Source organism: Xenopus laevis, chromosome 1L, assembly GCF_017654675.1.
Source record: "Xenopus laevis strain J_2021 chromosome 1L, Xenopus_laevis_v10.1, whole genome shotgun sequence".
NCBI lineage: Eukaryota > Metazoa > Chordata > Amphibia > Anura > Pipidae > Xenopus > Xenopus laevis.
In genome coordinates this window covers 27610173-27632349 of record NC_054371.1, presented here as the reverse complement: position 1 = coordinate 27632349, position 22177 = coordinate 27610173, and the positions used below count along the sequence as shown (strand labels likewise).

At 36.4% G+C, this 22177-nt stretch overlaps 1 protein-coding gene across 1 annotated transcript in view; it reads right to left on the bottom strand.

Moving 5' to 3' along the window:
* Positions 1–22177, bottom strand: part of otop1.2.L (otopetrin-1 gene 2 L homeolog) — a 40988-nt gene that overhangs the window by 10448 nt on the left and 8363 nt on the right. Inside the window, exons 4-5 of the mRNA XM_018268517.2 lie at positions 19228–19286; positions 134–264 (exon numbers count right to left, since the gene is read on the bottom strand). Of these exons, the coding sequence (XP_018124006.1) occupies positions 134–264; positions 19228–19286 (190 nt within the window). The remainder of the gene's footprint in view (positions 1–133; positions 265–19227; positions 19287–22177) is intronic.

The window sequence follows — 22177 nt, the reverse complement described above, 5'->3', positions numbered from 1 at the left end:
GCTCCCCAACTCCTTTTACTTCTGAATGTTGCTCACGGGTTTAAAAGGTTGGGGATTCCTGCTCTACATTATACTAAATGTTAATTTAACGGCGAACAGCCACCTACTTATACTATACATGGAGCTAACTCACCAACAGATATATTTACAAAACCAAGAGATGAGAGTCTTCCCAGATGCTCTATCAGTTGATGTTTTGATTCTGTTGTTACCGCACTCGCCCACAGAAGTAAATTGGTAAAGACTGAGTGAATCAGTCCAAACCTATAAAAAAACAGAGACAATTATTGACCATCACTAGAACAGAAAGCAAATATATCAAAAACATATCTGAGGATATCTGAGGCTGAGGGTGTAGCAAATATGTCATTAACTAAAAGGTTAATTGTGAAGTTACTCTGATTGCTATTTTTTTATCTTTTCACTCAATAAAAGGGAACTGATGTAGGAAAATAAAAGATATACAGGATAGCCAATTCTCTTGAGGTTGGAAGAAGGAAGAAAAGTTTAGGCTAATAGTATACAGTAAATGCTAATATGAAAAATAAAGTTGAAATTTTGAGGTGTTGCGATTGTGAATTTAATGAGAACTCAAATAAATTACAAATCATGGTTTTACATTATGTTTTAGAAAAGACCATCAAAGAGTCCATTTACTTTCTAAACTGCGTAAATTACCATAGGTTTTTAAAAAGGCTATTGCAAGTAGATATTTAAAAAATTCCAGACTGAAAGTAAAAACTTTATCCAAAGTCTAGCTCAGTGATCCCCAACCAGCCAACATGTTGCTCTCCAGCCCCTTAGATGTTGCTCCCAGTATCCTCATAGAAGGTGCTTATTTTTGAATTCCAGGCTTGGATGCAAGGTTTTAAAAACCAGGTGCACTGCCAAACAAAGCCTCAATGTAGGTTGACAATCCACATAGGGGCTACCAAATGGCCAATCGCAGCCCTTATTTGGCACCCAAGAACATTTTTCATTCTAGTGTTGCTCCCCAACTCCTTTTTCTTCTCAAAGTTGCTCACGAGTTCAAAAGGTTGGGGATCCCTGGTCTAGCTACTAAGAGTCTATGGGGCAAATTCACTAAGCACCGAAGCGCCTAACGCTAGCGTGAATTCGCTAGCGTTAGGCATTTTGGTTACTTCGCGGATTCACTAACGAACGCTGGCATAACTTCGCTAGTGTTACTTCGCACTCTTACGCCTGGCGAAGTTGCGCAACGGACGTAACTACGCAAATTCACTAACGCGCGCATTGTACTGAACGTTACCTTTTACACCCGATTCCTTCACCACCTCAGACCAGGCGAAGCGCAATAGAGTAGATAGGGATTTCTTCAAACAAAGTTAAAAAATTTTCTAAGTCCCAAAAAACGCTGGCGTGTTTTCTATATTATGGGTGATAGGCTGAAAAAGATCGAAAAAATTTTTGGGGCTCCCCTCCTTCCCCCCTACATTTCCTGACTCATGGCAACTTAACTATACAGTGGGCACATGTGTAGGGCAAAATAAAAAATTTTTTTGATGTTTTGAAGGTTTCCCAGGCATTTGTAGTGCTGATACGTATTCCTCCATTGAAATTTGAATTTGGTGCCGTATGCAAATTAACCATCGCTAACGTAACTTCGCTTCGCTTAGCGAATCAACGCTAGCGCAACTTTGCAGCCTTACGCTACCCCTGAGCGCAACTTCGGATTTTAGTGAATTTGTGGAGTGCCGGCGAAACTACGCCTGGCGAAGTGCGGCGAAGTTACGCCTGGCGCAACTACGAATCTTAGTGAATGTCCCACTATGAGCGAAAAGCATATAGCTGAAAACTTTTTTTATTTAGATTGGTAAAGATTGTTGATGTACAGGTATAGGATCTGTTATCGTGAAACCTGTTATCCAGAAAGCTCCAAATTCAGGGAAGGCTGTCTCGCATAGACTCCATTTTATCCAAATAATTCAAAATTTTTTAAAAAACATTTCCTTTTTCATTGTAATAATAAAACAGCATCTTGTACTTCATTACTTAAGTACTTAGGAGGCAGAACAATCCTTTTGATTTTAATTAATGTTTAAATGAGTTTTAGTATGGAGATCCAAATTACGGAAAGATCTACGGAAATCCCAGGACCCGAGCATTCTGCATGACAGGTCCCATACCTGTATTTCGAATGAGGCTGTGGCTGTGTCTGGATTCCAGTGGTTACCAATGATGGTTTACAAAATGTTGAATTCCAAACTTAGTTTTACCAGATCTGTAAAAAAAAATTTAAATGTAGGCTAATTGCTGTTTTAAGGATCCCTTCTCTGAAATAGTCTCATCTGCACAATTAAAAAATGGAAATTGATAGTTTACATTTGTCACTAATTCAAATTTAGTCTAAATTCTAAATTCTAGTGTCATAAAAAGCAAAAGCACAGCTTGTATAACCTGGCATACTCTATTAACCATGGGAAATGTCAAAAACTGAACCTTATTGCTGTTTTAATAAATACACAAACTGATGAAAAAAGATATATATCGGTGTATAGCTTCTTCGACTAAAAATATTTATGTTATAATTATAGAAGAAAAAGCGAAAATATGTTTTATGCACCAAGCTTGAAAGGGTACACCTTTATGAGTTAAGCAGGTATGCTGTGTATATAGTAAATAAAATTGATTTATGTATGCCCCTCCATTATAATTTTTTTATTGATAACAAGTTACCCGAGTCACTAATCACTTTCCCTCAGTTCATTATTTATTATATCTACCCCATGTGATTAAGGTACATACATAAACTAACATACCCTTTTATTATAATTTATTATATATAATAATACATTAAGGGGGTTATTTATCAAAGGTTGAATTTTGAGTTTTTTAGTCCTCGCATGAACTCACAACTCGAATGGTTTCTAATTTAAAGTAATACTGTTATGGGAAAAACAAAAATTTCAAAACGCATCAGTTAATAGTGCTGCTCCAGCAGAATTCTGCACTGAAATCCGTTTCTCAAGATTTTTTTATATTTAATTTTGAAATCTGACATGGGGCTAGACATATTGTCAGTTTCCCAGCTGCCCCAGTCATGTGACTTGTGCTCTGATAAACTTCAGTCACTCTTTACTGTACTGCAACCCCCCTCCCTCCCCCCCAGCAGCCTAACAACAGAACAATGGGAAGGTAACCAGATAGCAGCTCCCTAACACAAGATAACAGCTCCCTGGTAGATATAAGAACAGCACTCAATAGTAAAATCCTGGTCCCACTGTGAAACATTCAGTTACATTGAGTAGGAGAAACAACAGCCTGCCAGAAAGCAGTTCCATCCTAAAGTGCTGGCTCTTTCTGAAAGCACATGACCAGGCAAAATGACCTGAGATGCACCTACTCACCAATATTACAACTTAACAAAAATACACTTGTTGGTTCAGGAATAAAATTTTATATTGTAGAGTGAATTATTTGCAGTATAAACAGTGTAATTTAGAAATAAAAACTACATCATAAAATCATGACAGAATCCCTTTAAGAAAAACTTCAAAACTCAAACCTGAAAACTTGAATTAATTGAGTTTTCGGTGGGAAAAAGCTCGAATTGCTTGAATTGATTGATTATTAGATCTACCAGGCAGCTCTTATCTTTTGTTAAGGAGCTGCTATCTAGTTACCTTCCCATTGTTCTGTTGTTAGGCTGCTGGGGGGGGGGGGAAGGGAGGGGGTGATATCACTCCAACTTGCAGTACAGAAGAGTGACTGAAGTTTATCAGAGCACAAGTCACATGACTGGGGGCAGCTGGGAAACTGAAAATATGTCTATCCCCGTGTCAGATTTCAAAATTAAATATAAAGAAATCTGTTTGCTCTTTTGAGAAATGGATTCCAGTGCAGAATTCTGTTGGAGCAGCACTTTTAACTGATGCTTTTTGAAAAATATTTTTTTCCCATGACAGAATCCCTTTAATGTTGATCTTCATACCTACTACTAGACAATCATGTGAATAATAAGGCTGGTTTTGCGTCCAATAAAGATTAATTCTATCTTAGTTTGAATCAAGTACAAGGTACTGTTTTATTATTCCAGAGGAAATCATTTTTAAAAAATTGAATTATTTGGATAAAATGGAGTCTATGGGAGGCAGCCTTTCCATAATTCAGAGCTTTCTGGATAATGGGTTTCCAGATAACATGATCCAGATTTTAGGACTTAATAATGAATGCATACATACTTACAGAATATATTTTTACTTGTATGCAAGAAAGTTAGCAAATAGTATACTGGTTTAAAGAGAAATTCTAAAGGAATTATCATCTATACATTTTTTCCAGGTTTGTGTTCGATAAATTAAATCTAAATGTTATGCATTAAAATATTTCCATGGTACTTACTATTAACATTTACAGCACCCTGTTCTTAAAATTGCATTGTATTTTGAATGAAAACCACAGATCCAGAGCATTCTGGATAATAGGTCCCATACCTGTACCATATACAGTATATACTACACTTCAATGTTGTCCAGAACTCACACTAAGGGGGTTATTTACTAAACTCTGAATGTAAAAATCACGAACAAGTCGTGATTTTTTTTTACAATTGATTTTTTTTTACAATTGATTTTTTTTTACAATTTTTTGGAATTTATTTAAACCCCAAGAATGGAAAAGTCAGAATCAGAAAATCCAGCATCTCAGACCTGTTGAGGTTGCATATAAGTCAATGGGAGAAGTCCATACGAAAAGAAATTGTTGGCTCTAATCTCTCTCAATTCACAAAGCTATTATCAAAAAAGCATCGAAGTATAATCTTGCTTAAAAAACATTCTGTGACGGAAAAACAGCCACTAGGTAATTCTCACCGAGTAGAAAGAATGACCTGGGTGTCCAAACCCCAGGTCCGTCACTTAAAAGATAACCAATTAAACTTCAATATTGAAAAAGGTCAGCAGAGCTTACACTCACCAAATTGGCCAGGTGGCCCGGGTGCCGTGCCCCGAACCCGTAGCTTAGGCAATATAAATCATCCGAAATAATTGTGCACGCACTCCTGCAGCCAAGGCAATTGAGGTTAAAACTTGTTGCTTTATTCCATCATGTTAAAAGATATGCGTCCTAACGCGTTTCGTAGCAAACGATACGTAATCATAGGCACTTGTTAACAAACAGCCGTTACAGATATTTAAACTTAATTGAAGGAAATGACGTCCGAACTGACCTTACATAAGGTTCTTTCTACGGACTCAAATGTAAAACAATTAACCCTTAACAATCAGGAAATAGAAAAAGCTACCACTACAAAATATTTTTATCTTGATAATTTCGTACTTTTCAGATACATCAAATTTGCTCAAAACTGACTGGTACATGTCTGTTATAATAAAAGTTACACTTTTTACATAAATACAAATTTAATACAAATTTAATATAATATAAAATATAATGTAAAAAAACGACATGTTTTTGGTTCTCAGGATTACAAGATTCACTCGGAAAGAGTTACTATTTATACGTAAGTTACATTGTTTCCATCTAGTGTGGACTGATAAGAATGTTATGCTACTGTAGCCCTCAAAACATCAGCGTATGGGCGTAAAAATGTATTTTATGTTCTTATCTAAGCAACTCATAGATACATCAGACTGAGTCCATTGTCAGCCAGGGGAGATCAAACAATATTAATTAAAGATTCAAAATTGGAATTACTTAAAACTGTCTTAGTATCCCACTCACCTTTGTATTAATACGACTATTAAATTACTTGATAATTCACGTGTCAAGTATAGCACGCAATATCAAACCGGAGGTTTAACCCTCTCGGTTGCCTGGTATCCAGTGTAAAAATCCAGTATGCTTCTCTATACCGAAGCTTTGAGATCTTATCGCCACCTCTCGATGTTTGGTAAATCTTCTCGATTCCCTGGATCTTAAGATTGTTAATGTCACAATCGTTGCATTCTAAAAAATGCCTTGATACAGTTGTGCTGTTACTACGAGACTCAATGCTATAAATATGTTCACGCCTCCTGCATTTTAAGTTTCTAGACGTACTCCCCACATATTGAATGTTACATTTCTTGCATGTTAACAAATACACCACATAAGTGGTGTTGCAATTAATGTAACATTTGTTGTGATATATAGTAGTCGTGCTGTTGCTAACAAACTCAGAAGATTTCTCCATATGGTTACATGTTACACAGCGAGTCGCCCCACATCGATAGGTTCCAACTCTATTTAACCAAGTTCTGGGACTATTTACTTTTTCACATACATCGCTGGGTGACAAAATGTTCCCAAGTGTTCTAGCACATCGAGTTACAAACCTACACCCATTCTCCATCACTTTCCGCAATTTATCATCTCCATTCAAAACTGGTAAATATTTTTGCACTATTTTCTTAATCTTGCAAAATTGCCTACTATAGGTAGTGATGAACATGGGTGAGGTACATTGTGCAGATTTTTCAAGAGTTTTCGTTCTGTTTAACAGTGTATGTCTATTCTCTCTCAGTGCTCTAACAAAAGCTGTTTCCAGAAGTGGTAAAGAATAACCACGGGCCAAGAATCGATCTCTTAATTCTATTGATTGTGACAGAAACTCTGTTTCTGTACTACAGTTTCTTCTCAGATGCTGAAATTGCCCAATGGGTACTGCTTTGAAGACATGTCTTGGATGGCAAGAATCTGCCCTTAACAAGGAATTACCTGCAGATTCTTTCCTATATACGGTGCTAACTATTTCACAGGAACTGCTCGTGAGTTTCAAATCTAAAAAATCTATGGTGGTATGATCAAAAGAAAAAGTGAACTTTAAAATGCAATCGTTGCAATTCAAATCGTCTACAAAAATTGTGACTTAGAGCCTCTCCAGACAAACAAAAGGTCGTCCACATACCTCTTATATAATTTAACAAAGTGAACCCCTGCAATTTTTCCTCCAAACAGGTCGACCTCTTCCCACCAACCCATATATAAATTAGCATAGGTTGGCGCGAACTTCGCACCCATTGAGGTACCACATGTTTGGAGATAGAAGGTACGATCAAAAGTGAAAAAATTGTGTGCAAAGCACTTATGATAAAATCTATAATTTCAATATTATAATTACTATATCCCTGTAAATGATAATGCACTGCTTCTATTCCTTGTCCATGTGGTATATTGGAATATAAATGGGAGAAGTCCCAATGATTTTTTGATATGCGCTGGGTTTTGTGCAATACCCCAACGTTTTTGGAGTTTTCAGGCAAAAATCTGAGTTTTCGGATGAAAAATCTGAAAAAATCATGAAAATCAGATAAAGAATCCAAAAAAATCGTGAAAATCAGATTTTTTTTCACGCAAAGCAAATTTTTGCGGAAAATTTAATAATAAATAAGTGTAAAAAACCCGAGGGGATATGATAGGAGATTGTAGCAGAAAATATTGAGATAAATTCGGACTTTGATAAATAACCCCCGAAGAGAAAATGCATCATCTACCATGAGGGATGTTAGAACAGATGTGTAAGTTAACAATACAAAAATATCCTCGGACACATTGTTAGGTTTTATGGTATTGTATTGAAGCATCTTTATGATTAACTTTATTTTTTTTAATACATGTAGATCGTATTACATTGATCATATTGAATTATTTATAGATTTATTATATTTTTTAAGACAAGGATATACCCCGTATAATAAACTTGTCATAGAATCATAAAATTATTATTAAAAAATGAAAATGTTTTCACTAAAAAGATAGTATTCTTTAAAAGAACTGCAGCTGGTTCTAAAGGATATGTTCATAGGTAAATAGGACTTTCTGTTTTTGGAATCATGCTAGTTTTTAGAATGCAGAATGCTGTTTGTCTCTGAAATACAGTACATTTCTTTCCTAGAATATGTTTGCTAGAAGAAGAATTGAAAGATTTCTTTATTTTATTCATAGCTTTATTCATAGCCATCATTGCTTCAGGTAGGAATGTTTCCAAATTTTGGGAATTCAATTGAATTTTAAGATTGTGTCTTCTAGAATTACATTTATGCAATGGGTATGGGATTCTTTTTCCATAAACCCATTATCCAGAAATTACGGAAAGGCTGTCTCCTATAGACACCATTTTATCCAAATAATCCAAATTTGGAAAAATGATTTCCTTTTTCTCTGTAATAATAAAACAGTAGCTTGTACTTGATCCCAACTAAGATATAATTAATCCTTATTGGAAGCAACACCAGCCTATTGGGTTTATTTAATTTTTAATTATGAAAAGATCCATTATCTGGAAAACCCCAGGTCCCGAGCATACTAGATAACAGGTCCCATACCTGTATCTTTTCACATATGGTCATCAGTATTGTTTGTGTTATGCTTTTCTTTTTTTAACAGACCAAACAATCAGGGGGTTATTTACTAAAACTTGATTTTTTCTGGTCTGGCTTTTTGGGGCAAAAACTGAAAAATTTGTGACTTTCAGGTGACAACCTGAAAAAATTGAGCGACTCGGGAGTAAAGTCTGAAAAATGCATATGATTCAAGTTTTCTCTCGATTTCATTGAATTTTTTCCTGACCTGAGTTTTTCCAGTTGTTTTATTGATAAATAAGATAAAATCATGGATGGGAGTTGGTTGAGCTTGGTTTATAAAAATATGAGATAAATTCGGGTTTTAGTAAATAACTCCCTCAAAGTCATGGAGTATCCCAGTGTATCTCTACCACAAAAAAAACATATAAAATTATTTAGGGGCAGATTTATCAAAGGTCGAATTTCGAAGTGAAATATACTTCGGAATTCGACCATCGAATGGCTATACTTTGACTTCGAATATCGAAGTCGAAGTTTTTTTTACCGAATTTGACCGTTTTGCGGTCGAAGTAAAATCGTTCGAAACGAACGATTCGAACGATTTCATCGATCGATCTAACGATTTTACTTTGACTACAAAAAACTTAGAAAAATGCATTAGAAGGCCCCCATAGGCTAACTTCGGCAGGTTTAATTTGGCGAACTATTGAAGTCAAAGTTTTTTTAAAGAGACAGTACTTCGACTATCGAATATTCGAATATTCAAACTATTTTACTTCGAATCGAATTCGAAGTAAAGTCGAAGCCGTAGTATCCTATTCGATGGTCAAGTATCCAAAAAATTACTTCGAATTTCGAATTTTTTTAATTTGAAAATTCCCTCGAATTCACTTCAACCCTTCATAAATCTGCCCCTTATTTTTCTAAAACAAACAAAAGTCAAACAGGTATAAAAAATAAAAAAGTCTAGTTTTTTTCACGTAAAATTCAAGTTTTTGCCCCAAAAAGCAAGATCAGAAAAATATTGAGTTTTAGTAACTCACCCCCCCAATGTATGACCTAAATAAAAAAGTATTATTTACAAGAACTGTAGTTGGCTGTTAAAGATATGTAAAGGTAAACGAGACTTTCTATTTATGGAATCACACCAGTGTTCAATTCAGAGTACTGCCATTGTCTCAGACAGACAGTACGTTCTCAGATGGTGGATCTCTTTTCACTGACGTTTCTTAAAAAAATCATTCAAAAGCTTTCCCTTTGCATTCACTAGTTTAAGAATTTTCCATTCGTCATTACTTACTTCGAGTGGGAAGGTGTCTGAATTTCATAAACAGAACTGAATATAAAAGGCTGCATCTTCTAGAATTACATGGAGGCAGCGGCACAATCACTCGGAACAAACTATCGTTTTACATATCGCCATGCATCCGTTTAAAACAGGGGTGTCCAAACTTTTGGCTCGCAGGGCCACATTGGAAAAAGAAAAATTGTCTGGGGCCACATATGAAATACACAGACACGTTTGATTTGTAAAAGTAAAGGAAATACACAGAAAAGAACTACAATGCCAGTTGGATAACCAGATGGAGCATATATGACACCTGGATATTAAATAGACTTATTATTATATTATTATTGCTAACTGGACAATGGGCAGAGCCCCCCCTCCTCCTATATCCTTTGTGACATGACGTTTCCTCGGGAACCAAGTTGGGCCGCATTTGGCCCTCGGGCCGCAGTTTGGACACCCCTGGTTTAAAAAGAAAAAAGGTACTCGAATTCACGGAGAATAGAGACTGAAGCATTGCAGCCTCCTTCATAATGCAGGTTTGGGACCTGTAATACAGAATGCTCAGGGCCTGGATTCTTACGGATAAGGGATCTATCTGTAATCTGGATCTCCAACAATTTGCCATGCGGATCGCGGCAACATTTTTTGGACCACGCCAATTTTAGTGGCCACACCCCCTAATGACTATGTCCATTTTACAAAATTTGGCAGGGTATGAAAGTTTGAACACATTTCTGTGGTTTTTATGTGTTATTACAGTTTTGATAATGAAGGTGAATTGCCCTTTAAGCTGCAAGTCACAGAAAGTCAGGACATTTCAGGTGGTTCACCTTTAACGTAACTTTAAGTACATTATAGAATGGCCAATTCTAAGCAACTTTTCATTTAGTCTTCATTATTTACTTTTTATAGTTATTTAATTATTTGCCGTCTTTTTCTGACTCTTTGCAGCTTTCAAATGGGGGTCACTGACATGTATAGTTATTGCTTTTTTTTTATTACTCATCTTTCTATTGAGTCTCTCTATAATTTTATTCCAGTCTCTTATTCAAATCAATACATGGTTGCTAGGGTCATTTGGGCTGAAACTGCAAACTGGAGAGATGCTGAATAAAAATCGAAATAACTCAAAAACCACAAATAAAAAAATGAAAACCAATTGCAAATTGTCTCAGAATATCACACTCTACATCATACTAAAAGTTAACTGAAAGGGGAACAACCCCTTTAAGGGATCTAAAACTTTTCAAAAAATGTTAAAAACAAACCCTGAAAACTCTTGAATAAAAAAAAAAACGGCTTGAATTTTACCTAGGTCAACTCTCACGCAAAAAATGTGAATTGCTGCAAAAATTTGAACGTTCATATATATATATAAAAGTGTTTTTATTATTAAAAATGATTTGTGCGGAATCTCTTCGAGATTTTAGTTAAAAATGTACTTGCAACACTACTGAGCTTGACTGAGGAAGACGTGCTCCTTATTCTACTGGGATAAGAATTTCGTATGCAAAGTAAGCACAGACCAATTATCTGGACATTCAGCGACTATCCATAATGGACCCTTATTCAACTTTTTATTCAGCCGCTCTCCAGTTTGCAATTTCAGCATTCTGGTTGTTAGGGTCCAAATGACCCTAGCAACCATGCATGAAATTGAATAAGAGACTGGAATATGAATAGGAGAGGCCTGAATAGAAAGATGAATAATAAAAAGTAACAATAACAATACATTTGTAGCCTTACAGAGCATTTGTTTTTTAGATGGGGTCAGTGACCCCCATTTGAAAGTTGGAAAGAGTCAGAAGAAGAAGGGAAATAACTGAAAGATGAACTACCCCTTTAAAGCTCTAGGGGGCAGATTTATCAAGGGTCGAAGTGAATTCGAGGGAATTTTCTAAGTAAAAAATTCGAAATTTGAAGTAATTTTTTTGAAACTTTGACCATCGAATAGGATACTACGACTTCGAATTTGAATCGTTCGAATATTCGACCATTCGATAATCGAAGTACTGGCTCTTTAAAAAAACTTTGATTTCAATACTTCGCCAAATTAAACCTGCCGAAGTGCTATGTTAGCCTATGGGGACCTTCTAGAGCAGTTTTCTACTTTTTTTAAGTCTAAGTAAAATCGCTCGATCGATTGCTAAAATCCTTCGAATCTAAGGATTTAATCATTCCATCGTTCGATTTTACTTCGACCGCAGAATAGCCAAATTTGATGAAAAAAAGTTCGATTCGATATTCAAAGTATTTTAATTTGATGGTCGAATTTCGAAGTATTTTTAACTTCGAAATTCGACCCTTGATAAATCTGCCCCTAGGTGTACTATGCAATTAATTCAGTAGGCCAGAGGCAAATGGGTATTAACCTGAGTAGAAATCAGCATATTTAGTTAAAAAAAATATGAAATCATGAGCTGATCTTTTGTTTTCCCAAGTGTGAGCAGATCAGGGTTTTCAGTGCATTTGGTCCTTGGGCTCATGGACAGGGGACCATTAATAGTGTTTGCATACGGTAAGAATGGAACTCGCTGCAGAATTTGGGTGTTTAAACCATATACTGTAGATAGACCAAATATTTTTCTACCTTGAACACCCTTTAGTATTGTTTATGATTTCTGATTCGGCTTAGGGTGGGAATAAGTGGCAACTCCGGTGCTCAGATGGATTCCCTATTTTCCCAAGGACCCGGGGGTGGCATCTTCCACAATGGCACAGGGCAGAATAAACTATAAATACATGCTTGTGACCTCAGTCAATGTTACTTGCTGCCTTATAAATAATTAATTGAGCACTTATGAGATATTGACCAGGAAAGGAGAGGTGTAAATAATTCACTTGTCACCTTTGTGTATCTGTTTCAACTGGGGTTGTGGCAGGTTCCATTGGTATTATGGGAATATTCATCTTGCACTTTTTTTTTACAGCTGCTTGACTCAAATATTGGGGTTGTTTATGTTCTGTTGCCCTTAACAACAAAATGAAGGTGCGTTCTATTGTTTTTATTTTCTTTTAGCGAAGCATCCTCTAGGGACCTTGCCTGGTTTATCCTATTAGATTGCATACTGTACTTGTCCTTAGCATGTATCAATTCAATTCATGAGTTTGTCCAACAGTGGACTCAAGAGAACCAAGATAAAGATTCACATTACTGAGAATGCAGGCGTGGTTAGTTACATATGACAGGGTTAGGGTTTCCTCTTTAGGCAGTTCTCTATTCATGTTTTGGACCTTTTCCCATTGCAGAAACAATACAAATTCACAAATTCACAACAATACAAATTTAAAAAGTCGTCTAGTTGAGCTATTACTTTAGTTACATAGTTAAATCAGGTTGAAAAAGGACAAAGTTCATCAAGTTCAACCCCTCCAAATGAAAACCCAGCATCCATACACACACCCCTCCATATCTTCACATAAATTCTATATACCCATATCTATACTAACTATAGAGCTTAGTATCACAATAGCCTTTGATATTATGTCTATCCAACAAATCATCCAAGCCATTCTTAAAGGCATTAACTGAATCAGCCATCACTAATGATAGGTGAATCTGCCTCATTTCTCTTCACCGAACAATTTGTGAAACGGCGAAAAAAATTTGCGAAATGGTGAACAAAAATTTGCGAAACGGTGAAAATTCGCACATTGAAGTCAATGGCCCTCAAAATAATTTTGCGGCGCGGCAATTATGATGCAACTATTTTGTCCGAATGCAGTAAAGTCGAGCGCCGAACCATGGAAATTTACCGCAAATCCATGCCTAGCAAATTTATTCGCCCATCACTAGCCATCCCAAAATCAACCGGCAGCGCATTCAACCAACCTCACTGTCCTCACTGTTAAGAACCCCCTACGCTGCTTTGTTGCTAGTTGTTTTAATACACCGTAGTAAAAATAAAATATGTAGTCATTTTAAAAACAGTGCACAGCCTGGATGGAAGACAAGCTATAGAGCAGACCTACTAACTTACAAAAGATGTGTTTCCATGGCTTTCTCTTTCTTCACCAGGCCAACAATTTCATTTTTCCTTTTCATTTTAATTTTACTAATACTGGTGTCAAATTTTTCTCATGCAATCAAATGCAATCAAATGCAATCAAAATGTTTTCTCGCAAAGCTCAAGTTTTTCAGAAAAACTGGCTAAATTTGTATATACCTAATATACCAGGGGGCAAACAGGCAACAATTTTAGTCATAGATTATAGTGGTTAACCTTAAAGTGATGCTGAAATTTTTCAGTGAAGTGAAGCGCCCCAAATTCGCCCATCACTAGTGGATAGACCTATTCTTGAAAACTTTTTACCTGGTCATCACTTTTTTTATTTCTTATGTTTTTCTTAACTATTACGTTTTTATTTTGCTTCTCATCACTTTTTTATTTCTTATGTTTTATGTAATTAATACGTGTTTTTATTTTGCTTCTCCTTCTAGCCCAAACCACCTGGTTCCACAGACTGAACAAGTTTCTATTTGTGTTATCCTTTGTGTATATAAATATACATTAGAGAATGTTAGATCATTAATGACAGTCCCATCCCCACTGAAGCTTACAGGTCCCTATCACATTCACACACAAAAAAGGGTAATTTTCATCAGGATCTGGATGTTTTTGGAGGTATTCCATAAGAGTACAGAGACATACCTCCCAACTGTCCCTTTTTCGGAGGGACAGTCCCTCTTTTGACAGCTCAACCCGCAGTCCCTCATTTGTACTGGAAAGTCCCTCTTTTCTCTGCACTGAACAGCCAGAAAAAGAAACAAAGTTTCTCACTTAATTGGCTTTTAGCAGAGAGCCAAGAACAGGTAACAGGTGCAAATAAGATACTTTGTAACAATTTTGAGACACAAAAACACAGTTTAGATAAGGAGAAATATTTTCAAACTTTCATAACCTGCCAAATTTTGTAAAACAAACATGGTAAGTAGGGGGTGTGGCCACAGAAAGGGGTGTGGTCAAAAAATTGCTGTGCTACGTGCGGGAAAAAAATTTTTGTCCCTCTTTTTACTTCCAAAATGTTGGGAGGTATGCAGAGATATAGTTTATATAAACAAGCTGCTGTGTAGCAATGGCTGAAATTGAAAAAAGTCTATATGGCACAGGTTAAATAGTGGATAACAAATAACACCATTATGTTCTACAGAGATAATCTGCTGTGTAACCTGAGCCTTTTCTCCTTTGAATGGTACACAGCTGCTTATTTATATAAACTATAGTAATGTTTCTGAAGCAAACACACCAGTTTTACTAGTGCAGGGCAACACTGCATTATATTTATATTACTTTAAAACACTTTAATTTTTTGATGTTACTGTTCATTTCAGGTTGTCTTAGCATAACTGCGCCTATATTGCACTATTTAACATGATGTGGTCTAGCAGTTGGATAGTTTTACAATGTCAAGAACTCAAACAATAGTATTTGCTAATTCCCCATCCCACATAATAATAGCTACATAATAACAACATTGTTGAAAAGTTTTAAAATGATTAAAAATTTTTTAAAAAAGATTTAAAAACTCCAAAGGACAAAAATAATATCTAACATAAATATTTATATAAAACAGACTCTGTTCTAAGGTACTGTATTACAAGGGAAAACAACTCTTTTTGGAGGTTGCTAGGTAGGGTCCTAGGACACCAGGAAGTAACAACACATTACATATTACATATTTTACTACAGGGTTGGGACATTTTATGCAGAATGCTTGGGACCTGTGGTTTTCCAGATAAGGGGTCTTACCATAATGTGGATCTCCATTCCTGTCCAGTGCTGTCCAATGGGTGGCCCGCGACCCCCCACATGAAATTCTGCCTGCTGTGACTACTTGTGTAAGATTTAAAAGGTATCAGTACTGAGATTAACTGGGCCCTGCATTGTTTACACCTCAAATAACTCCTCCCCCTGCAGTGTTTATAACTGCAACACCTCTATTGTTCACACCCTTAAAGCCATTACTGTTAACTTGGTCACACTCAGACAAAGACCAGACTGAAAGTGCCCACATTGTTCACCTGGTCACACCTCATACAAACTGCTGGAGGGACACCAGCATTGCGTCACTGTATATAGCACAATATGAACTATTCATATCCTGATAGGTCCTGATAGGTTTCCCAGTCTCCTGCTGTGTTCTGCCGGCTGTATACTCCCTATGTGTGCCATACTCTGCCTGCCCTATGCTCCCTGTGTGTGTGCCATACTCTGCCTGCCCTATGCTCCCTGTGTGTGCCATACTCTGCCTGCCCATTGCTCCCTGTGTGTGCCATACTCTGCCTGCCCTATGCTCCCTGTGTGTGCCATACTCTGCCTGCCCTATGCTCCCTGTGTGTGCCATACTTTGCCTGCCCTATGCTCCTTGTATGTGCCCTACTCTGCCTGCCCTACACTCCCTGTTGGACTTGAGCCTGGTTGTTCTGGGAGTTTGTTAGCATTTGGAAATTGTTGTTAGGGCCCCTAAGGTGTTTAGTCATGTGCTGGGGGGCTGTGTTATTCACAGGGGAGGAGGAGGCATATGGATTTTTGAGTATGTTTTAATATGATGATTTAATATTTCACATATGAGTGATGCATGAGCACCAACCATTTGGTTTTTTGGTGTGCTACCACCATTTATACGGTCTTACAAGTTCTTGGTAACTTAAGTGTGGTTTAAAGTGGGTGTGGTTTAAAAACAGGGAGTGGTCAACACTGGCTTCCATTATCGGCCCTCCACCACATAGGCCAGAAAAATTCCGTCCCACAATACTATGGAAGTTGGACAGCACTGCCTTAAGTCTACTAGAAATCATTTAAATATTAAATAAACCCAATAGGGTTGTTTTTCCTGCAATAAGAATTAATTAAATCATAGGTGGGATAAAGTACAAGGTTTTGTTTTTTTATTGCAAAGTCAAAGGCAATCATTTTTTAAACATGTGAATTTTTTAAAATGGGGTCTGTGGGAGAAGGCCTTCCTGTAATTAGTAGCTTTCTGGATAATGGATTTCCGAATAATGGATCTCATACCTGTATATAAAATAGGGCAGCGTTTTCCTTATTGTGTTTTGTCCTAGAAAGTGGACAATATCTGAATGTCTAGTAAGGTTTGCATTAAAGAGGTTGGCATATACCTCTTGCCATATGTTATACAGCTCTTTTATATTCAAAAGTTATTGAAAATAAATTTGGCAGTGCAAAGTTTTCTAAAGGTCTGATCACACTGTACCAACCAATCAGAAGGTAGCTTTTACTGATCCCTTTTTATTATATTTCCCCAAAAGCATATCAAATGCAATACTACTTTTTACCAGATCGGAGACTACAATGAAATATTATCATACGATTTGAATAAATGTGTTGCTAAGATTTTTAGATTTATATGGAATAATAAGACTCCTAGGGTTAGCCGAACAGTGTTGTATAGATCCACGTCACAGGGAGGGTTGGGCTTACCTAATCTTAGGTGGTATTATTTAGCAGCTCCACTCTCCCAACTTCCAGATTTACATAATACTATTTCACCCCCCCCCCATACGATGCATCCAATTACTTATGGCTATCTAAAGCTCATAGGCCGAAACAAATTAGCTCCTGTCTTCGGCATTCTCTGTCGCTGTGGGATAACTCCCTAGCTCAACATGCCCTATTGACATTATATACTCCAGCAGCTTCAATATTAGGAAACCCATTATTTCCACTAGGGACTTCTAAAAATCAGTTCTCATGGTGGATCCATAAAAATTTTATTACGGTGAAGTCCCTAATTACACCTAGAGGACCTTACACCTTGGAAGGTCTTAAAGATAATTTTAATCTGCCGGAATCTGAGAGCTTTCGTGCGCTTCAAATTCTCCATTTTATAAGCACATGTTGGAAAATAGACCCACCCTATGAGAAACTTAATTCCTTTTATGAAAAATGGTGTATAGGGGGAACGTCACAGAGAGGAGCTATTTCTCACTTATATAGGCAATTTAATACTCCACCCGACTCCTAGAAGTGAAATATATAAAGGCATGGGAAACAGATATTGGGCGTTCTCTCACTGAGCAGGAATGGTTGAATACATGGGATAATAATTGGAGAAGTTCCATCAATACAGTTATGTTGGAAGCAGGATACAAAGTATTGTTTAGATGGTACATGACTCCTGCTCGGATAGCTAGGATTTACCCACATGCCAATGGCAATTGTTATAGAGGTTGCAACCTCATAGGCACTATGTACCACATTTGGTGGACTTGTCCGAGGGCAGTGAGGTATTGGATTAGGATCTTTACCATGATCTTCTCAGTTTTAGGCATCAATTTGAAAAGGGACCCATATGTTGCTCTTCTCGGAGTGGTCCCTGATGGGATATCTAAGTTCCAAAATTGCTTGTTAAATAATATCTTACTAGCATCCAAGCAAATTATTGCTAAATCATGGAAATTACCATACTTAAAAGTGGAATGGGTTAAAGCTAAATTAGATTGGATTTTTACTAATGAGAAGTTGACTAGCATTCATTTAGATAAGTATCATTCCTTCTGCTTAACTTGGCAACCTTGGATAGATTATCAGTATAATGGATCTTTTCACAATTACCTCTTACCTTTATAATATCTCGTGGATGGGGGTGCGTTCTGGGTGATCTGGGTGATCTGGGCTGTTGGACGATTAATGTGGTCCAAGCTTTATTAGCTTTTCTTTTCCTTGGAAGTGGGCTTAAAGGGCATGTAAAGTCTAAAATAGAATAAGGCTAGAAATGCTGTATTTTGTATACTAAATATAAACATGAACTTACTGCACCACAAGCCTAATCAAACAAATAATTTATGCTTTCAAAGTTGGCTACAGGGGGTCACCATCTTGGAACTTTGTTAAACATCTTTGCAAGACTAAGACTGTGCACATGCTCAGTGTGGTCTGGGCTGCTTAGGGATCATCATAAACAAAGCTGCTTGAGTTCTGCATGGCTGGGAAGTAAGGCGGGGGCTCCCCCTGCTGTTCATAAGTATGATTGTTTCCATCTGACAATTCCTATCCACAACATTAAATGAAGGGAGAATTTCACTGCATACAGTCAGGTTTCTTATAAAAACAGTACACATTTTTTAATTAAAGTATATTGGAGATAGGTTTCTTTTTCATTAAAGAAAGTAAAAATGGGATTTTATTTTTTGCCTTTACATGCCCTTTAATGGGTAAAAATTTAGGACTAGGTCAATTCTGTCCATATAGCTGGCAATATGATACCAGGAGTCTCAGGGTTTTTACTTTTTTTTTTCTTTGTATTTGTTTTTCTTTTTCTTATTTTTTTTAGATTTAGCTTATGGTTATTGTTTTTTTGTTATTTTAATTTCCTGAAAAATTGTGTCAAGAGATTGTTAACAAATCATAATGTGATATGATATTGCCTATGCCTTGTGAATTTTGTACTGTATTTTCTTGCTGAAACATTAATAAAAATATTGAGAAAGAAATATTATCATACACTCATATGTGCTTCTGATAAGACCCTGAAATGAAATGGAATAATGTTTGAACAAAGCAACCTCATGATGCAGATTTGAGTTCTACAAGAAATGGTTTTTCATGAAAAAGTTGATGCAAACCCTCGAAGGCCATATGTATGAAACAAATGATCAGCGGCAAAATAAAACTACATTTAGGATCAATATTTAAAAAATGCTGCTTTTACCTCTCAAGAGTTTTGTAGGACTTGATGACATCTTGTGAATGGAACCAAAGGAAATACACCTGCAAGAGAACAAACTTTGTAAGAATTTTCTTCTTATGAGCATTGGAGGAGTTATTTGTTTCCTGATTTAAATCACATTATATAGTTCATCAAATCTCTATAATACATGGAGTGATATGTGTTGGACAATTTGTGCATGGGTAGAGAGAGCATCAAAGAAGTGAAGCTCAGGCCAACTAAAGCTGATCATACATGAGAAGATAAAAGTCACCTCCAGATCAATTTGACAGCTCATGCTGGGGGCCCTCTGAGAGGCCAACCAAATTTAAAAAAAAACATTGAGTGAGGTCCACTTTGTAGAAATTGGTTCCAATGAAACAATAAACTACAAAAAGGGATGGTGCGCAAGGCCAGTATGAGTACAACCAAAATAAATACAATTTCAAAGGTTGCAGAAAAAGTGATATAAACAGGAGGGCATACTCACAGTTCACCCCAGTCCAAGGGTGCATGCATATAGTAACACAACCATTAATGTGAGTTCCTCCAAAAAGTAAGGCAGCAAATAAAAAAATACAAAATATTTATTGGGACATATTAGGAAAAGGCCTTACTTTTTGGAGGAACTCACATTTATGGTTGTGTTCCATTGAAACAGGCCTTATTTGGCCCATCATATTGGTAGCCAAATCTTTGCCAAACAAGCAGAATTTCAATGTATGACCACTTTAAGGCTTCCCTTTATATCCTGGGAATAGTAGACCTGAAAAAAACACCTGAAAGATACAGGGGCCACCCAACTGCATTTTACTATTCATTCAAGGCTAAATCTCACGTGATCCATAAGCTTCGCCTTGTATTTTACCTATACATTTGAAGTCATTTTCAACTGCAGTTAAGCAGAAACATTTAGGAAAAAGAGTCCTCTCTTAAATCACTGAATTTATTGATTGAATTTATTAATTTCCAGTTACAGTAACTATCCCCACTTGATATCCAAAAATATTAGAAGAAAGAACGTTTGAAATATTTTGCTATTGTTTTGCAATGTAACATTGTTTTGCTTATGTTCTCTTTATTACATTGTCCCCAAAAATCTATATATATTAGTACATTTGTCTTCATACACTGCTGCGCAAGTCAGGCAATCAAAGTAAGCAAGATTAGAGGAGACAATGAGGAGAATAGAGGCAGACAGGGAATGACCCTTGGGGCAGGGGATTCATCTGGTAGCTTCTAGCGATGAATCTAACTTTAATGTCTTGTTATATTATATAAAATACATATTTAACCAACCAACTGCCAGCTGCCACAGCTGTCAGTTTGCAGCACAAACTGCAACATACAGTATGTTGCTGTCAAAGTATTTACAGAATTCTATAAAAAAAGAAGGGTCAAAAAGAGTCAACCAAAAGTAAACAACACATCACATCACTCTGTTTAATAGTCATTTTGGAATTAATCTGGTGACATGCAAGACCCCTTAAAAACAAAGATGGAAACGTGCTTATTTAGGTGGTTGAGTGAACTACCAATATTGTGGGTGCCATTGATACCTATTCAGCAAGTAATAATAGAAATGGACAATACAGATCCAGAGTAGCTGAAATAAATCACATGCAAAGCAGCTTTCACAATCATTGTCATCATAATATTCTCTTGGGTTTTATAAACTAGCCTCTAAGAGACTGAATTAGACCAGTTTGGTTTTAATCCCCATCCTGGTGTTCAGCCCAACTTGAAACTGATTGGAGGGCTGTACTCATGTCTTAAAAATCTCTCCAGGAAATTATTTATCCTGCAAGGTAGATAACGCATCTCCTACTGTCTAACGTAGAGGTTGTCAAACTATGGGGCTGAACCACCTAGGAAGCCCAGGTTAAAACCAACTAGGTTAATGTTTGGGCCAGTAATTATTTGCTCTTGTTGATATACCTGAAACTATAGCTGAATGATTACTGTATATATGTAAGTTAAACAGAGGCTAAGCAAATTTTAGATGGAATAATCACGTTGCCCCTTCTTTCTGAGAACCTCAAATCTAGAGGTAACTGAGATAGAAGATACAGATTAGGTGAGGATGATTCTTACTACATACCTAGACACACCTGCCTACACAAATAAATATTAATAAACATACACACATATATATGTTCACTTTTACAACAGCTTTTAGTATGCTATAAAAAGTGATATTCTGAGACAATTGCAATTGGTTTTCGTGTTTTATTAATTGTGGTTTTTGAGTTATTTAGCTTTTTATTCAGCAGCTCTCCAGTTTACATCTGGTGTATGAGACTGGAATATGAATAGGAGAGGGACTGAATAGAAAGATGAGTAATGAAAAGTAGCAATAACAATACAGTAAATGCCTTACAGAGTATTTGTTTTTTAGATGGAATCAGTGACCCCCATTTGAAAGCTGAAAGAAAAAAAAAAATAACTATAAACTATAAAAAAGAAAAAAATGGCAGCCAATTGAAAAGTTTATTAAAATTAGCCATTCTATATTTTAATGTCTTCTCTTAACTGTGGACAACAGTCTTTGCTAAGCCTGTATCTGTCATTTTTGGATTTTTGGATTTTATCCAAGTTAAAAAGATTCTGTGACTAAAGGTTTACAGTTCCATTGTACTTAACTTATTCATTGGGTTCCTAGCAGACCCTTCCCCTTTCTCAGCTTTAATAATGGCTTCAGTTCAAATTCTATGTATGCTGAACACAATACCAGACCAGAACAGAAGAGGCATGCATTGACATTCACAAAGGTGTATTGTCATTATTTTCCTATTCTATTTGTTTGCCAAGTGAAATGCAATCACTTACACAAGTTCTCTGTTGCCAAGTGGACAACACCTCTCCCACCAGACACTGGGGCGGCTGGATCAACATAGATTTTATTTATAGTAAATCCTGAAATTGTTGTGAGAAACAAGGTGCATGCATGGAC